Here is a 20,028-nt window from a genome sequence, read left to right on the forward strand (position 1 = left end):
CGCAAAACCAACATTGGATGGCTTCTGTGGCATAAGCTGTGTAGATGGCAGGCAGTAGGGTGTGCTGCTTAAAAACCTTTGTGAAATCTGATTAACGTTGTTGGAATATTTCAAGGTTAGGGGTTTAAAAAGCTTTCCCTTCAGGCTGTGTCTTTCCTTGTGCTGTTTACGTTGGGGTGGTACATACCCCAAAAGCCCTCCCTCAGCTTCCATCCCCTCTGTCTTTATCTAAATAGTCAGTTTGGGCTGGATGCTTCTGGAATAATGACTGCATCCAAAACTAATCACAGTGACTTCCAGATCTGGATCTGATCACTGACAACAACAACAAGAGGCAGTCCTGTTTTCTTTCTATTAGATGCTTGTAGTGGGGGGACTGGATTTGTTTCTGCGGTTTTGTTCTCCATTCATGTCATTATTTACCAGCAATACACAATTATGTCCTTTTTTGTTCAGCTTTATTCCCTCGTCCTTGTGTGATATTGTTATAGGCACAAAATGTCCCAGTTTTTTAGCACTTCGTTATTTATTAATGCCACAGATCGTGGGATGAAGGTTTGTCAGCATCCTCATTTTTTCTTCTATTGACAGATAAAGTAACTGTACAGAAGCTGATTTGTTAATGGTTTTCAAAGGATCTCTTCCTACCTGGCGATATTTTTCCTCATTAGTTAGTGTACTTCCCATTAGCTTGTCTTCCTACCTGACTCCACTTTTGTTTTTGGTTGTCTGCTTTCACTCTTGAGATGAGTTTTCCACTTAACTCTGAATCTTTGAGGGGAGAGGAAGAGTGGACCTGATCCCCAGTGGTAGATGTGGCCTGATACACCCCGGTGCCTCAAGGACAGGGCTGGTGAGGGTGTCTGCAGGAGGAGGTGGAGGAGTTTGGATTTTGACTCTGTTCAGAGCAGAGCAAAGGGGGAACCCTGATAACTTTGTCTTGGTGGTGCCTGTTTGTATGGAAGCCTGAATCTACAATGGCATTAATCCCTGTGGTTGGCACAAAGGAGGGCTCCGTTAAAATGAGGCGCATTGTGTGCACATGCGCTGCAGCTCCTTGATTGCAGTGCAAACATGCCTGGAATTATGCTAGCATATTGCCTGGAGTTCCGCTAGAGCTGGTGCAGTGAAGCCTTGTGGTCTGATCAAGATTTCTGTCTTGGAACAAATAACATTTTAGGAAGAAAGCAGGCAGCCCAACTCCAGCACTGCAGAGGAGCCTGGTGCTGCAGGGATGGGTGGGAGCAGGTGCTCTGAGGACTGGCCTATGCAGCACATGCACAGATGCTCCTCTGGGAGCACTTTCCAGTCCATTTCTAAGCAAACGCCAGATAGGGCTGTGATCAAAGAAATTGATTTGTGAATAATGTAGAATCTGCTTCCATGCAGGTAAAGGACTGCATCATCAAGCTAGATGACTGCAAGCTCCTGTGTTTCCCTGCACCTGGAGTGGCCTGGCTTACTAGGGGGAGGGCAGGTGAAACTTCACTTTGTAGATCTGTATCCTCATATGTATAACAAGGTTTTTAGTTTCCATCCTGCTGGGGGAAATCATGGTGGCTGGTGAGAAGTGAATGGTCAGGCTTTGTTATGAAACTGGTTTGATGCTTGAAATAGTCAACGTGCCAAGGTAAGCACAAAGGATGTGTGTATGCTTCTGTCTTTCTATTGCACATCTGTATTGCACCTCTATCTCTGAACCTTTAAACTCTTTGGTTCTGTTAAAATCAAAAGGCACGGGCACAAAAGAAATCAGGCCCTGTCCTCTGTCCATCTAGGTAAATATAAAGCTTGGAGCACGGGCTGTCCTTCCTCATGGACAAGTCCCACCATTCCTTCTTCATCAAAGATACACATTAAGCTCCTAAAACCCAGTTTTCAACATGCTGAAGACAAACCCTTCTAGCAGCTGCCTCTTTCTCAAGTCTATATGTGCTCATGTATTTCTGGTTTCTCTGGTGGTTGCTCCTTGCAAACCTGACCTTTGTGACAAGTATCATAGGCGGGGATGATCTCTCTCCTTGTTCTTCAACTTGTATGCTCTTCCCATTGTGAGTGGCTAATTACTCTGAAACTGTAGTAACCAGCTGGCATCTGCACACCTGTGCACACCCAGGAACAAACCTTGGCTGCTGCTTCCCTCTGCAAATACAGCAAAGGGTTGATACTGAAACTACTCATATTTCAGGGGGTTTTGGTATGACTGTTGCAACACTAAAAAGTCATCTGCGAAAAGTGTAAGAAGAAAAAGATATAAAAGCATTAGTATGTTCTCTCTGAAATATCTAGCAGGTTAAATGTCACTGTTTACTGTGAAATCATCCAGAAAAGCTATTTTTACATTTTCACTTTCATTTTTCAGGTTTAAATATGTACAGCTTTTCATGGTTTTTAAAGAAGTTTTTAATTGCAGTTCAGGAAGTTTGAAAATTATTTCAAACAATTTTATCATGCTGTGATAATCATTTTTAAATCATTTAAAAAATCCTAACATCTGAATGCATTATAGTCTTGCTGTCCAGTGTGGAAACATTTCTCTGAAGAAGTGCAAAATACAAAGTTTTTTTTTTTGCCTCCTGTCTCATCTATAAGCTGTCCTGGAGGTCTAGACAAGAGAATATTGTGAGCACAGGAGCATGAAGCCAGTGCGTTGTGACCTCCTAGGAACAACTAGGTTCTAGGAAAGGGGTCCCTGTTTGTTCCCTCAAATTTTCTTCCTAATGCTGAAGACTACTGCATGAAAATTTCACATTGGGCTCTTAAATAAAATAATAATTGCTCATTTGTTGGATACCTAAATATCTGAGGAGCCTTTATTATTAGTGTAAAAAGAAAGAGCATTATGCATTTAAAGTCTCAGGGGGTGGGATCAAATCATTATAGAAATAAAAATAAAGATCCAGAAAACCTTTTACCATCTTATAGCTTCTTTAGAAAAGCATACCTATTTGTGTGTTTAAGTCCCATTAAGTGCTGTACTAAATTGAACTTGTACATAATTCCTACTACTGCGTTGCACTAATGGTGGTAAGTTCTGCAGCTGGCAATCTGTAAGTGCTCGTGGGCATTTTATAATGTCCAGTAGCAGCAGCTAAATGATCCTGTACAGATAAGAGCATGAGCACCTAGACCAGGACAGAGTAAGCGCCGTGCACTCCATTTCCAGGAGCAAAACCAGCTAATGGGATCAGTACAGCAATTTCTTCCAGCTGCTGAGAAAACCTGAGATTATTCTACTAAGTGCTTGTGAGAAATATAAATGTGTTGTAAACTGTCTCCCATATAGTTCCACTTTTTCTTCTCAACTTTCCTATTTATAATTAACACCTCGCTTTATCTTGTTCATTCTGAATATCTTTGTTCTTTTCAAGCTAAATTATTTATTACTCTCTTCCTCTCGTTTAAGCTCCCTTTATCTCATGATCCCCTCTCCTTTATACTGAAATCTCTTCTGTCTAAATGCATAATCAGATGACACCTGCTACTATAGGACTTGAAAATCCCAGCACATTCCCTGAAGTAACTTAACTGTGTAGTTATTAGACAGCCAGGTATGTCATGCAGCTAAGAGGCTGAGGACTCAGAAGGAACAGGCTCCATCTGGCACAAACAGAAGCCAACATCTCTGCATCGGTTACGAACAACATAAGGCTGATCCTTCGTGAGGTGAAGCCCAGAAACACACAGTCCACTTCTGTATCTTTGCAAATGTGACAACTGGTTGCTGCTCACACCGACTCATTGATTTCACCAGACTACTTGTGAGCAGCGAAGGTCTGTTGTCATATAGCTACTCCTGTCACCATGCTTTTGTATTATGCAGAAGGAAGCAACAGGGCCTTCAGAGGCAGGAAAGCATCTGGAAGCCCTGAGGTATGTTTGCATTCTGTTCTTGAAATAAATTGTACAAAAACGAAAATTTGGTCATGTGAAATCAGAGATGCTAAATTCTTGTTCTCGTGCTGTGTCTAAGCCACAGCTAAATATATCCTGATGCTGTTTTGTATGATGTAATGGAGAATGCACTTACACAGGTGCCAGATGACTCTGGGACATGATGCAGTCCCAGTGGTTAAATAGGTAATGCACGGTATCTGTATGGGAACCTGTCGAGGAAAGTGAAATGTTACAGGATGTGGTTCTGGATGGCAGATAGCGAACAAATGCTTCAACGTGGATGACAAATTGCTTATAAAAACAGTGATGCTGTCTTGCAAACAGACTTAGGACCCATGAGAGTCCTGTGAATTACACAATACATCCCTCGTATTTTCTTCCTTCCTGTTCCACATTGGTGGGGTAGGGCAGGGCTTATGGAGCTCTCTTATAAAAGCAGTAACATGTTCATCTAAGATCTATATATTCTTATGATATATGAAGAACAGTTTCTAAACAAAAACATCTAAAATACCTTTGTACAAGTCTTTTGATATGCAGCTTGGAATATCTGCATAGGATCTTAAAGATTATAGAAAATGACAGCTATGTGAATGCCTGTGTTCTGTAGTTCAGTGAGCAAAAGTTGATTATTACAAGGTTCAGATCTCTTGGAAAAACTTCCAGACAAAGCATTCACTGAAAGCAATGGAGCTGTGTTAAATCATTTTTTTTCTTTAGCAAGTATAGACAAAGTTAACATTTTTCTATGATTTCTGACTGCTGGAAAACCAGTAGCATTCTTTTTCTCTTAACTGTTCTAAATCTAGAGAAGGATAAGCTATCTCACTGAAGATTAGAGGAGGAGAGGTGGGCTGGGATGATGCACAAGGAGTAACCCTTTGGGAAAGAAGATGAGAATCTTCCAGAGCCTGGGGAGAGAACCTGAAGTTCTGAACTTTCTCCAGTTGGATCTGCTGTGAGCAAATATCTGCAACTCTCAGGAGATGTGTGTGCTCTACCTCCCACACACTAGTGCCCCACGCTGCTTACAGCTACCACTGGTTCCTGCTGGCAGCTCAGATGGCAGAGATCTGTGCTCTGACTCTAAAGATCTGAGATACAGTGGTAGCCCTGTGCACAGAAATGTTTTGGGGCAAGCATTCAAAAGCTGATAAATGCTTTTGATGTGAAGCATGTTAAGGTGTTCCTACAAATGTAACTTGTTCCTCTTGGATTCTGTGTGCAGGATGACAGTCCTGGGTTAAGTGATATCCCAGCTTATTGCCAGAGGATCTCTGTCATTTGACACCTTGGCTAGGTTGGCTGGCGCTCAACTAATGAACTCTAGGCTGAAGCCTTCCCCAACTCCCTGTGCAGCTCTTTGATATCCACTTTGGTGTTCCATGCATGTATTTACTGCACATCATTGAAGCCCTACTCAGAGACAAACTTCTATGTACAGTGGTCCCCCATCACTAAGATACTTGAATGCCTCACAGATTAATTCACTTTTTCAGATCTGGAACAAAGGAATACTATTATTTTATTGGAGTGTATAAGAATATCTTTAACAGGGATGGGAATCCTGAGGTAACAATGATTTTCCAGAGTTCTCAGCAGCCATACTCCTTGCTGTAGTCATATCATGGTTCTGAGTAGCTACAGCTACAAGTGTGAATCCTCAGTTTTGTCCCCAAATGAAGCTTGAATCAAGTGGGCAGTGGTAGAAATTAGCAGTTAGTATTTGTCTGTGAAGAGTGAGAGGCAGGGTTAGCACTGTATAAAAACTGCGATGCAAATGCAGGGAGATGCTGTCTTTGCTGCAGAAGGGAGTTTCATTGCCAGACCGAACACCTTCTATGCCCACTCCTTCTTTGCATCAATCTACAGCTTCTGCAGCAAGCGGTGTTGCAGCAACTCCACTTGGTATAAAATGAAGCTGCTTCTAACTTCTGGGGGCATAACTTCTTGACCTCAATAGATTATTCAGTGTTCTGCATTTCCCCAGTAACAATGTTTTTCTGAATTGCCCTAAAGGTGTTTGCACCTTTTAGCTGTGCTGGTGCAGAGTGAGGCCCTCTGCGAGCTGATCTGTGGCAGCTGCACAAGCAAGTACAGGAATGCTTTGCAGTTGGTTACTCGTACCTGAGCAGGGAGCGAGGGCTAAGGTGTGCTCCAGTGAACTGGAGCAAAGCAGTGAAGTATTTGATGGTTTTAAAGTGCCTGTTTGGGGTCCCCTTGTGAGAGGAAGAGGGCATGTTCCCTCCATGCTCAAAAATAAATAAAAAGCAGCCATGATGTATACGTGTTAATAGAAGTGAATCTCATGGGACATACAGCAGTATGTGCTTCCTGAAGTAGCTGGGATCATAGCTGAACTATCGATGCTTATGTCCTTAGTAGCAGAAAGCATGTGGCGTGGCTAGTCCTTGAAACCTGAACACAGCTGTAGACACTGAAGTATGAAGTTACCTGAATGTGTAGAAATTGCACAGCAGAAGTGTTGCGTGTTTAAAATGCCCTGGAACAAGCTGCCTGTGGCCATGCGAGCAGCTGTGATGATTGAATGTTTTATACTTTATCATTTCCTTGTTACGGTGATTTAGAGCGAGGGGGTCACGGCCAGGCAGAGAGCAGGCTCGTGAATCCGTCAGGGAAGCTGGGACAAGAGAGGAATGGGAAAATCGAAAGCGTGGGTCGAGCACTGGAATTACACGACAGCGTGATTTAATGGAGGTGGGTTTATTCCAGCGTCGAACACGCTGAGTGCCGCGAGAGGAATTTCCCAACTTCGGAAGCCAGGCGACGGAGCGCAGCGGGATACCCCAGGCAGGGCTGAGGCGCCTGGGGGTGCTGAGGGGGCGTTGGGCTCCTGACGGGACGCCGCTGCCACACGGCGCCCAACGGCCGCAACCGCCCGCCCTCCCGCGCGTCAGGCGCCGGGCGTCACGCGCCCGTCGTAATGTGCCGAAGCGGCGCGCACCCGCCCGCTCCCGCCCGCCGCCGCCCGGCCCCGCGCCTCACGGGCGGCTCCGCTCCCGGCGCTCCGAGCCCCTGCGGGCGCTGCCTCCCGCACCCCGCGGCGGCCGCTGCCGGTGTCGGCCGCCGCCTTCTGCGTGGCGGCGCGGCGGTATTAGGAGCCGCGCGGTAGGCATGGCGGCGGTGGGAGCGACTTCTCGCCGTCAGCCGATCCGGCCGCTCGTGGCGGCGGCGGGCGGGCGGGCAGGCAGCCTGCGTCCCGCCCCGCCCGGCACGGCACGGCCCGGCCCTGCCCGGCACGGCTCGGCTCTGCCCTGCCCTGCCCTGCCCAGCCGGGCGGCGGCGGCAGCGGCGCCATGGGGCTGCTGGAGCGGCTGCGGAAGGACTGGTTCATCGCGGGCATAGTGCTCGTCATCGCCGCGGCCAGGCTGGAGCCCGCCGTCGGCGTCAAAGGGGGTGAGTGCGGCCGTTACCGGCGGCCGTTAACCGGCGCGCGGCGGCCGTTGCCCCGGCCGGGCTCGCGGGGGCTGAGGGGGAACTTGAGGAACTCGGCGTGTGCCGGGCCTGCCTCCCGCAGCGCGGAGCTCATGGAAACCTCGGCTGCCTCCGAGCCGGGGGGTTTTCAGCTTGGGCTCACACGCTCGTGCTCTGAGGATGGGTTTTCCGCCCCCTTTTACCCCCTCGCGGAAGGCGCTTCGGTGCGAAACGGTGCGGAGTGCCCGCGGTGAGGGAGCCAGAAGGAAGGCTTGTCGTCTGTGGTGAAACGAAGCCTTTTGTGCTTGTTGCAGCCGGAGCTGAGGAAACTGCCAGCGTTACTTTAAGATAAACAGCGTGTGTTTAGGTACACACAGCGGCAGTATCAGCCGCTTAGTTTACGTTGTAACTTCAGTTCCAGATGCTCACAGTCTTCAAAAACAGGTTACATTTTATACTTTTTTTTTTTTTTTTTTTTTTTCTGATTGCTTTCCAAAGACTTAAGAAAAGGAAGGCAGAACACTTCAGCAGAATTTGTTTAGCAACTCTACGTTACAGGACTGGAGGAAGAATCTAGCTGTGCTTTTATACGTGGAGATTTTTTTTTTTTTTTTTTTTTTCTTAACAGCTGAAGTTTGAGGATAGACAGCTCCTCACTGAGGAGCTAACTTTTTTTCTTTTTTTTTTTTTTTTTCCTCAGGTTCTGGAAAAAAAAAAAAAAGTTTTAAAAATGGCTCTAAACACTTGCTGTGGCAGCCAAGGCTCCGGTACTTCACGGAGTTCAGGGCAGGCAAATTCCTGCTCTGCAAGGATCCTTCCTAACATCCGTGTGCTGTTTTGCATAGGTGAATAGGGCTCACGTGGAGCTTCTTGCAGGATCCACGCTGTGTCTTTAGCAGATCTTAAAGACAAATTTGAATTTATAGTATTAAGTTGTTTGTCCCTGTCTGTTTGATTGTCACACTGATTGTTAGCAGCGATGTGGGACACCCTGTAAATTAGAATATGAGATTATTTTTCCGCAATTTATTTCCTGCATGTTATTGTGGAGGACTTCAATTTAATAATTCTACTGTAAAGAGATAGCACATGTGGTATATAGACATGGGGTTGTTCCTGGGACAGCTAGCTTGAAAAAGCTTGTAAACATTGATAGAAATTGTCAGACATGTTCCCAATAACAGTATCTCTTTTCTGAAATCATGGAACCTCAGTGCTCATTTTAAAACCAGAGGAGGAAAAAAAAAAAGGGTATGTGTGTGTGAAAGGCAGTGGGGTGGAAAAAGTCAGCATATGAAAAAAGCTCCAAGTTTGTCATCCTCCAGGGGACAAAACCATGCACTGCAATCTGCAGAGCCCTGCTGAATGACACAGAGGGCCCAGCATCCATACCAGTGGAATGCTGTGCCACAAATAAAGATTTGTGCTGGGCTCACCTTCAGGGCGCAAACCAAGCCCTTTTTGGCATGTTTCCCTAGCCAGTGAATGTGCCTATTTTGGTTTTTCATGAAAAGAGCTTTCCTGATCAGTCTTTGGCACATGAGATGAAGGGGATCTGTCCTGATTGAAATTCCCTGGGCTGCATGAACGTGCGAGTGCTCTAGTGGTAGAGTTTTCTCCAGTGTGACAGGGTTCAGGCAGTCCAGTGAAAAACCTGTGACAGAAAAATTGTGTCCTAGAAGAACCTTTATTTTAGCCAGACCACCTAACCAACTGCCTGTGTGCCCATATGTACGTGCTCTAATCTTCTACAAGATTAGAAAAGTTACATAGTTGTCTGTATATGTAGAACTTATATATTTTTCTGTATAACTGTTTATAGGATTCTAATGTGTGTTTTTTTTTCCTTCTGGCTTTTCAGTTAACTTTTTTTTTCTTTTTTTTGCAATTGATTTTGCAACTAGCCACATGCTTTGCTGTAACTTTAACTTTTGCATTTCCTGGCTTATTTTTACATTGTGCTTCATATAGGCAGTTTGTTTTGCCTTTTTTTTTTTTTGTTTTGTACTTAACACACACACATTTCTAGTGCCTCATCAACAAAGTTATTTCAGAGTAGGATTTTTGGTTTAAACAACTTGAGGTGCAAGCCTGAGTAGACTCAGTGTACGATCAAATCCCTCTAATTTAAGGATCATTGATGTTGCTCACATCAATGTGTCATTCATTCGAGAGAGCAGAAAGGATCTTCTCTTCTGGTCTGTGGAGTAAAGGCTTGCCTGTTTGCTGCTGCAGTTTTGCTCATGACAATTTATTGTCGCTTGCAGAGTTAGGATATTAGTTTGACCCTAAGTAGGCTGTTAATATTTTCTTTTTGTTGAAATACCTGGTTGAATGCCTGTAAAAATATGCATGTATACTTCTTGCATTTTGTGGCTTTCAAAGTCAAAGGGTATTAAGATAATTCATCACTTTTATAGGAGTACAAAAACTACTTCTTTTTTTTTCAGGAGATTAAAATAAATATATGACTATATATACCAATATAAGCTTTTAATATTGTGGAACCCGTGGAGGTACAGGCATCTGCCCTGGCTGCTCTCACTGCAGCAGTATCTGAAATGTGTTATCGCCACAGCCCTGTTGTGGGGGAATAACACAGAACTGCATTGCTTCAAGGAGCTCATTGCAAGGAACAACTAGGTTTCCTTTCTGCAGGCAGCCAGACAGGCATTGTGTTGTAGGGGGGATATCAGAGGTAGATATGGGATTGATGTAGATACCCTCATGGAGGGAGCAGCTCACACTTCCATTTCAGTGTGTGGTTTCAATTTTTGTTGCTGTGGGGGTACTCTGATGACAGAGCCAAGCTCTGAAAACTCCCCCTTTTTCACTCTTGCAGAATTTACCCATTGGTGGCCTGTAATCATGGGAGCCCAATCTTTCTGACGCCATACCTCACTGGTCACTCACTGATTTGTTTTCATTTAGAAATGAGCAGCATACTTTCTGTAACGTAATGGTTAAAACCCCACTCTTTTTATTAAGGAGACTTGAATGATTTGGTTTTCTGCAGATATTTGTCTACAGATTCTCACTTTGATGTAATATATGCATATAATTGTCTCTTTGACTACAGTTCACTCTGTTCTCTGTATTTTTTAGGACCCTTGAAACCAGAAATTACCATAACTTACATTGCTGTTTCAGCTATATTCTTTAACAGTGGACTCTCATTAAAAACTGAGGTACTGTAATTTCTCATTGCTTCATCCTTGTTTTGCTTTAAAAGTTTTGTTGCTTTTGATCAGGTTTGAACATAAATGAAATACTTAATTACTATGCTGTTGTTGATGCTCAGATAACGGCCGACAAGAGAAGATCAAAATGAGACATTTATATAATAACCCCTCCTTGATTTCAAGAGATTCTTGAAATCAAGAATCAAGCTAGTGAGTGTGTTGAGAAGGAGAGTGTGAATGAATTTCACCCATCCATAGAGACTTTGCTTGATTCTGTAGGGCTTTGACTAAGTGTTGAGCACAATGTTGAGTGCAAAAGACTGGATCTACACCTGGGGTGCATCCCAACACATATCAGGGTGAGACCCGGGAGCACACTGGTACCTGGCTCCTACTACCATTGCGCACCTGCATTTCCCCACTGCCCTGTTTAGCTACCAGGCAGAAAACTGTGAATCCTAGGGTAGAGATCTGCAGGGACCTGGTCAGAGAGGGGCTCTGGGGAGTCTCCATGCCTCTGTAGGACATGAAGAGAAGAGGTGAGTTCTCTGTGCTCCTCTCCTTCATCTCATCTGCTGGTTCTCTAAGTAAGACTGGAGAGGCTAGTCACGACGCCAAGATCAATGGCTGGAAGTTACCACATTGTATAGGAATAGGACAACAGCCTGTGTCAACACTGAGGTTCTCCTCTGCAGATGTGAGACCAGTATATACTTGTATGAGGTCTTGGTGATCCTTTCCTATGGCATTTGTTTGTGGGCAGGTAGACTTGAAGTGCCTGTGCGCTGCTGCATGTCACAGACACTGAGACTTGTTCCAAATTTGATGTTGCTTATTTTTCAAAGAGGAGCAATCTGTGAATAAAAGGAGATGAGGGGAAAACCTCCTAGTTTGTCAAGTAGGGAGGGAGAAAGGGAAATGATGGCTGTGTGCCAAAAAAAGGAGGAGTAACCAGAGCTGAAGGGAAACAGTGCATGTCACTGCTGTTCTGGTTTCTTGGTTCCTTTTACTCTGTTGGCTGTGCTCATGGGTGATGCTGTCCATATGTTGCATGATACTAAAGGAAGCAGCATGACACTGTCCAGCATTGCATGAGCTTCTGGGCAAAGTGGGATCTGGATGAATAGCGTGTGTTAAACAAACGTTTCTGTACCTGTATCATGGTCACAATGATAATATTAATAATGGCGGCAGTGTGTGAATTGATGGCAGCCCTCTCCCTGTGTCTGTGGGCACTGCTGGCACTGGCGCCTGGATAGTTCTGCCTGGATGCAGTAGAAGTGAAGCAAATAACTGTAGTCAATTCTGTAGCAGCTTTTTTTAAGCTTTGTGGTCTTATATGGAAGCAGAAAGAACCATATCATCTATTTGCCTGGAACAGAAATACATCCTAATGTAAACAGGCTGTAGAGAGGCACTTTCTCCCACAGAGAGGAGGACCCAAAACCACAAAACTTCAGTGGTGTTTTCTGCTTTCAGGGTTAAGAATCTTTGTATGCAGAGAAAAACACGTAAAACTTATTTCTCTTTCAGTAGCTTGAATCCTTGAAGCATTATATTTGGAAAGCAGCTGTGAGGGAGGGAGGAATCAGTAGCACAGTCAAAGTCTTGGTTAGATTCTGAATGCTACTGCACCTCTAACTTTCTCCAGTTAAGGTGATACAACTGACACATCCCTTGGTGATACATCGTGACCCACTTTGAACTTTGATAGCTTTCTTTCATTCTGCAGTTCTAAGATACAGAAGTATCAGTGAAGCCTTTACAGAAGCTGGTGTTTCTGTCTAGGTAGCGTATCTCCATTTGTTTTGGAAGTACCGGTTAGGGGTGGTGCTGCATGTCCAGATCTGTATTCCATCAAGAAGCTAAGCCTTTTTGAATTTCTGCCACAGGGGTAGAAGATAAAGAGGAAGAAAAACATTTCACTCATTGTACCTTGTGCTATTACTTTCTAAAATGGGTGTTGAAATCAATTTTCAAATGTTAGGAGGCCAGGTCATTATATTATTAAAATACTTTGGGGGCATGTTTTAATTTTTTTATGGCACAACCTAAAGTTGCTATTAATCAGTTAATCCGTCTTTGCAATGGAATGTTTCTGCTTTTGTCTTGATTAGTTCTTCACCCTCTGTGTGTTCTACCATGGACAGTACTTTGATTGGAGTGAACTAGAGTTTGCTATGCTTTATGAAACGATAAAAAGTTGTGTAAGCTTTAGCTGAGGCCTCCTGATAAATCTGATAAAAATGAGTACTAGCTGATGCTCTTTTTTAGGTTACACTTATGTTTTTATCTGCTGTGAAAGTGCATGTGTAAATAAATTCCTCACCGTGCCTTCAGAAAGCAGTACACAGAATAATTGCCAGCATTCAGGGGGAGTCTGTCTGCACACAGCCTTGTTACAGTTTCAAATCTAAAGAGATCCTCTTTAAGGTCCTCTTTCCTTTGCAGAAATAGGCTGTATCCAGGAATGACAAGAACCTTTGATTGCACCTTACCATAAAGCTCTTCCAGTGCCTGGATAGTTTGCTTTTTCCTTGTAGGGCCCCAGACATAAATTGCATACTTGAGTTATCCATTTCAATGAGGAATTTGGAAGGCCACTGAAAACAGCGTTTGCTTTGTTTAAGTTCTTGCCCAGAAAAGCTCACCTATAACCATTTTAGTGTGATTAGGTGGCACCAGGCATTGACCAGAGGGGAAGCATGGAGACACTCTCTAAAGGGTCTAAATTAGTGGGAAAGACGAGGTATCCTGTTCTGCCTGGTGTGCAGAACCTGAGTTGTAACTGGCAGCTCTCAAAGCCATTTCTGAGATTTTTCCTTTTTTGAGTGCCACTGTGATGGAGGCATTTTGGGATAAGTCCTTGTAGATTGTTTAAGAGGATGAAGGCTGTTTTTTTTTTTCCAGTGTTTGTTCTATGCTGATACAATCTAAGGAATACCTTTTTAAAACATGATCACCAGAGACATTCTAAGGACTGGTAATTTAGGTCTGCAAATACCTGTTCTGCTAGTACAGCATTCCTTCGTGTGCTAGGTTGGCTGTGTTGTAATTGCCTTCCTTGCTCACTGGAACCTGTTACCAGCCTTTCCCAAAGTTTTGGCTTGGATTTTGCTTTTGGAAGTAGCGCGCTTCTTGAAAACATCTGTTTTTAAGGCATTTTCCAATTGTTGTAAAAACAGTAGATTAAAAGGGAAAGCAGGCAACAACGGTGCAATACTGAAAGAAAGAGTATCTTGTACAATGCTGTTGGCTCCAGTGTCTGCACCTCTGTGTGTGTGACATTGCCTAGACTGGGATTGCCATCAGAGCTTGGTCCACTAGGAGATCTGGGGCCGGAGGTGGCATGGCAGGAAAGGAAAAATAAAGCAGCTTTGCTGAAATAAGTCACCTGATTAGTTTTTTTTTTTTTTTCTCAATTGCATTTTTAAATGTAAGTGATACATTTTTATGTAGGTATTTCAAAGTATCTTTTCTTCCCCCGTACAGTGTTTCTACTACTAGACACTTTATTTTTGCTTTCTGTTTGAGAAAGGATGAAATAGTGCTACAATGAAGCTTTCTGTAACTCAGCCAGTACTATGACAGCTCATGTATGAAGAAGGCCTATTTTTTCATGCAGAGTTATAGTGGTATGTGCAAAAGCCTTCTTTATTTAGAAAATGAAGTAGTTGTTTCATTCAGTTAACTAAGAACCAAGAGGAGTGATTCTTTCTTGTTAAAACTGGTTCAAGATGTACATTTCAAGTCCATGCTGTATGTAACTTTGTGAGAATGGGGTACGAAGAGATGTGTAGATTTTCGTGGAAGTTTTTTTTTTGTTTCCCAAACCCAAATTTGGAAGATAATTTTATTCGAAGAAATAAAGGAGGACATTGTGCTGAATTGCTAATACTTCCAGATGTGTGCTTACATCAATGTGCTTTTGGAGGATCAAAAATGCAGCATTTGATTGTTTTAAAAATAAAACTGCTGAATAACAGTTCAGCTGTCTTGTAGCTGGGAGGTAGCATGTGAAGATCTGCTGCTGTATTACTCTACGATATATATATGTGTACATTTAGTACATTTGTGGTATCAGACCTAAGATACATAGAGAATCCTAGCAGATTTTGAATAAAAATGTCACCAGATCTTTTTATGTTGCATTGTTTACTGGAGGGTGCAAGTTATTTTGAGAAACAAGAGAAGGACCTTTTCTTGATATATGGGAGCTGAAATGTACAAGGCTTTTCTCTGATACTTGAAAACTCTACAGAAGATTCTTGTAGTGCCTGGAAAACAGAAACAGAGAGAGACACAGCTAACTGAAGAGCATATTGTGTAAGGATACTTGATCTCCTCTCTGGAGAGTTCTTACTGCTTTTGAGGAAAGACACTGTGTAACAACAACGTTTTATTTATTTCCTCAGTCTTGTAATCTGTTTCTAAGGTGTTTTGCACCTTTTTTCTCTGCATTTTGTGGCTTAACTGTTGATAAGTTTTCATAGCCTTGGTATTCTTTCTTAGTTCTTCTTCATGAGCCTAATATTTTTGTATGAATTTCCTATCAGTTGGTAAAATGTACAATCAAAATCTGCCACTGGATTTTTTGCTTTTTATAATTGTTAGATTTTAATTGTAATGTCAGGATCCCTTTTTCCTTCCTGGTGTAAAGGAGAATCACATTCTCTGTGGTTCTCTTCAGACTAGGGAAGCTTGAAATCACCCAGAACTACAAGTTTCCCTTCCTCTTGATACCAGCAGTCAATAAAGTAAACAGGCTGTCAGCACGGTTAACACAGGTTTTGAAGCACAGTGCTGAGGCTGCCTGCTGAAAAGCTGTTGTTAGAAGAGCTGTGGTATTATTGAAGTGGTGGACAATTCTTTTGGAAAAACACCCAGGAGCAGAGAGATGTTGTCTGGCTTTTATGTTGTCTGGCTGTACTTGTTATTAAAGAGGAGATCAGATGATCCCTAAAGGTGCCTTTTTGACATGCGCTGTCATTCTATTATAAAGATAATCCTAGTTTTAAAAGCACGAATATGGTCTTACTTCAGCTGTTATGACTGCAACTTCCTCTCTTCTTTTTCTTTTGCAGGAGCTGACAAGTGCTTTGATGCACGTGAAACTACACCTTTTTGTCCAGATTTTTACACTTGCGTTCTTCCCAACAGCAATATGGCTCTTCCTTCAGCTGTTATCAATCACACCTATAAATGAGTGGCTTTTAAAAGGGTATGTGTAAGCATAATGGACTGAACAATATTTGTAGCTGTCCTCTTAAAGGGCTGCTTGTCCTGCAGCAGATGTTTGAAGAGAGATTATGAGCAGAATTTGCTGTTTGCTGTTGTGCTACAGTGCTTTGTTGTTGAAAACAGTATGCACAGAATTACCTTTTCAGGAACCTGGTGTCATTTCTAGAAAATCTAGTCAATTAGTTTCATATGGAGAGAGCTTGCAACAGGTTACCTTCTTTGAAAAGCACCTCAAGTGCTCTGCTGGGTCTCAAGGAGGACTGAGGGGAAGAAGAAAACATTCTGAAGGAAACTATAAGTCTGTGAATAAATACTAAACATGCCACATACTGGTATTCTGTTTTGTTTCTAAACAGTCTGTACTGAGCATCTCTTGGTGTGTATGGATTGGGGCTCAGTATTTGCTCCTAGCTAAATAATGGGGGAAAGAAAAAAAGATGGAATAAATTTGAGATGAGCAGGAGCTATGCTGCCATGCAAACATGATTTAAATCTGTGGTGTAGTCTGCGAGTGTGTGCTTCCAAAGTTGTATTGATGGTTCACTGGTGCAAGATGTTATGAAAAATCCAAAGAATAAAATGTTTTTTGAGAATCAAAGGTAAATACCTAGGACCATGCAGCTACACTGGAATGCGTGAATACAAAATCGATTATTTTAGAAAACTACTTCAAAAATTCCTCTTGTTTCCTAGTGCTTGGGGAGAGTTCCCTGTCTTTAAAAGTTTAATGATAAAGCTCCTCATGTTTACATTTTTACAGGGCCTGAGCCTAAAAGAGACTTCTGTTTTGGAGAGGTTTCTCCAGGCTTCACACCAAGCTTGAAGTGGTACAAATGATACTGAGAAGGTGAAATCTGCGAGAGAGAGAGAGAGAAAAAAACAAACAAACAAATAACCACTCCTTTAAAGTTACTGTTTTGCTTAGTAAATCAAAGTAATGACAAGGTTGCAGAAAATATTAATTTGGGTTTGATAGTAAAGGTTAAATCATTGCAAAGTTTTTCCTCAGCTAGAATAGAGAAAGGATTTTCCATAGTGGCAGCCCCGGTTTCTGAAGTGCAAAGTACGAGAAGGTTTTGTGCTTTTTCTTCTTTGTAGCAGTTCTCATCCCATCTTTCCTGATGCCTTTTAAGCTGCCTTTGTGCTTAGTATTTAAGGGAAGTTAGCTTTTATATGCACAAATGAAACTCCGTGTAAAATTACAATATATATGTATCGTTAAATATGAAGTAATATAGTAATATGGCTATATTAAGGGAGAAGAAGACTCTTGGCTACACGTGAAGTATAAACTAGCCTAATTTTTCATGTTACCACGTTTTGTGTTAGCAGCGAGCTAGTACACTTGTTTCAAGCTGCCTTGCAAGCACCTGGTCCTTGAGTACTATTTGTGCTTTGGCTACATCTTATCTTATAGTACAGTAAATCTGTTGTGTTGAGATTTCTTCTAAAGAATGGTCAGATTGAGAAGTTTAATGAAAGGTTATTTTGAAAAACAGCTTTCTTGATAAATACTGCTTTTTGGGACACTGCTTAGACCACTTGCCATTTTGTAGCATTGAACACATCCACTGCAACTGTACCTTATGTGCTGTGTGGTGGAGAAGCTATTGAGCTCTGTTCTAATTAGCTAAAATTCTAGGATAACTCATTTTAAAGCAGGTACTCACACATATACATATGAGTACATGAAAGTGGAGTGAAGAGTGGAAGTGAGGAACTGCCTGTACCTTGCCTGCTCTATATATCCAGAATTCATCCTAATGCCCCACAGCTGCAGTTCTTATTCTCTAAAAATACTGAAATACCCAAACAAAAATGGGGTTTGGCAAAGTTACTTCCTTATCATGTATGTTTATCACTGTTTTAGTGGGAGCTGGCTGATCACCCTCACAAAGGCCTGGGAAAACAGGCATATGCTCCCGAGGGTGTTCAGCAACACCCTCCTTTATTGGCAGGGTGGCACAGCTGGGGACTGTAGTTCTGCTCTACTCTCTAGACAAGGTTATGCTTAAAGGGCACAGTCAAGCCCACAGGTAATTCCCTGCATTGCTTCAGAATGAGTGGTAGATTCTCTCATCCTTCCTAACAGTCTGTTTTGCTGTGCTATTTGAGAGGCAAATTCAGATGTTACCGGTTTTTCATCTCTGTTTCTACAGTTTTGTTTTGTTTTTCTCTGTGTCTGGGGTGATATTAGGAGGTTTGTTTTGCAGTTATTTTGAAATATATAAAATAGAGGAGGAACTGACATTACCAAGCATCTTTGAAGTTCGTTTTTTTGTTAACTGACTAGATTTTGCAATGACAGGATCTCTTTGAAAAAGAACATGATGCAGCTTATTAGTGTTTACGCAGGCTCACCTCTTCTACTCCTAGCATATAGCATTTCCAGCACCGTTGGTAAGGCATGAGATGCAAAACCTAGTACAAGATACAGCTCTGGTAGTTAATATCTGAAATAAGTGAATTTGGAGCTTAGTACTCAGCTGTCTGCAGTATATCAGTAGAACAGGTATTATTTATTGCACTTCATTAAGGGTTTAGACCCCTGATATTAGTGCTTATAACACTGCCTGAATGAGAGAAATATTTCAATTTTTTGTTTGTCTGTAATAATCTGTTAGAAGAACTAGTTTGTATATTGCTAGTGTTGCATATAGCTAATATAAAGTAAGAAAGAAGGTGCTCAGGCTATTTACATGAATGTTTAGATACACATGATTAAAAGTATTTCCTTTTAGTGGACCAGGATTTTTTTAGATTGCTATTTCCCTATAACGGATATTTTGTCCCGTAGTTTGATAATGCTTTTTATTTTTTAATTCCAAATACATTATTACAAATTTGAGAAGGTTGTGTTATTAAACCTTTCTCCTCTTACAGTGTGGAAAATCCCTTCCAACTGACGTGAATATACTTGCACACATTTCATACCTTTCTGGATAACCTTGAACTTTAATCCACCCTTATTAGTGCAGGTGAGAAGTTCAAGGAGCTGACTGCCAAGAGACCACACAGGAAGAGGGATGATAGTATTGCAGCTGATATAGGGGATGAATATCAGAGTCACCATTTGTTCATCTGCTGTATATTTTTGTATGTATTTGGAGGGACACACTAAACTTTCCAGACCATTTCTTTTTCCTGTGTTTCTTTTTTTTTTTTTTTTTTAAATGTGAGTTCATCCTGCCAAGCGCTGACAACTCCCTGCTTCTATAGACTTCGCTGTAAGCTGGAGGTCCTATGTACTTCCAAGGTGGTTGGTGCTTGGCAGTTTGTGAGATTGAATTTATATAATGCTTACATTGGTTGCCTTTTTCCTTTTCCACAGTGTCTGTAGCTGACTGAATACTTTTGTTGTCATTTACCCTTTTCTTCTACTTAAGCTGGTTGTATTTTTGCAGTATATCAATTGCACTGTGATATGCTTCCTGTTGTTTGGATTTAGTACTTCTGTATGCTATAGATTTTTGACACTGCATTTCCTGGGGATGGACTAACATAGTTACAAGTACAAAGTAGGTCACCACTAGTATTGTGTTCTGAACTAGAATACTGTCTCAAACTCCAATGCTTTAAAAACATAAGTAGATTCCATGTTTTGGGGAATTCACAGATCATTTATTTTCCTGCCTTCCTGTTCCTTCTAACTCAGCACAGGTGGTACTTCCCTCCTCCCCCAGAAGGATTATTTTACTTAAGTTAATCATAACCTTTTGTGGTATGTTCTTGTTTTTTTCTCAATACATGTATAAAACAAATCAGTTTTGTAATAACCACTTTTTTGTGGACTGTATTTAAAACAAAAGAAAGCTCACGAATTTCTCACTTTGCAATGACATTTACTATATACGTTGGTAATTTTGCAGCACAAACAGTGGAAGAAATGACAGATGGTATATTTTAGACTTCTAAAATCTTGGATAAAGTTATTGACATTTCTATTAGTGGAAGTCAATGATTTTACCATGAAGCGAAAACATATATAAAAATGTAACATTTGATGGCCTCTTTCAGAAAATAAAAAAGCTTAATTGTGATATATATATTTTTGTAGTAATGGCTGATGAAAAATAAAGTAGTGGAAACCTAAAATAGTAGGCATGGCTCTTCTTGTCCTTACACTTCTTAGCAGTCAATGTTTTTATCACTAAGCTTTTTTTTTTTTTTTTTTTTTTCTTTTTAACATAAACATCTGCATCCTTTTATTCTTTTTTTTTTCCAAATTGATACCTGTCTCTCAGCACACTACAAACTTAACTACGTTAGGACA

General features: G+C 41.8%; 1 protein-coding gene across 2 annotated transcripts in view; it reads left to right on the forward strand.

Moving 5' to 3' along the window:
- Window positions 1-7,105: 7,105 nt before the first annotated feature.
- SLC10A7 (solute carrier family 10 member 7) overlaps window positions 7,106-20,028 on the forward strand; it is a 139,107-nt gene continuing 126,184 nt past the window's right edge. For both annotated transcript variants that reach the window (XM_084286376.1, XM_084286377.1), the window contains exons 1-3: window positions 7,106-7,314; window positions 10,438-10,520; window positions 15,599-15,735. In XM_084286376.1, coding sequence (XP_084142502.1) covers window positions 7,215-7,314; window positions 10,438-10,520; window positions 15,599-15,735 — 320 coding nt within the window. In that variant the 5' untranslated portion in view covers window positions 7,106-7,214. The remainder of the gene's footprint in view (window positions 7,315-10,437; window positions 10,521-15,598; window positions 15,736-20,028) is intronic.

The sequence above is a fragment of the Netta rufina genome, assembly GCF_964035555.1.
Source record: "Netta rufina genome assembly, chromosome: 4".
Classification (NCBI taxonomy): domain Eukaryota; kingdom Metazoa; phylum Chordata; class Aves; order Anseriformes; family Anatidae; genus Netta; species Netta rufina.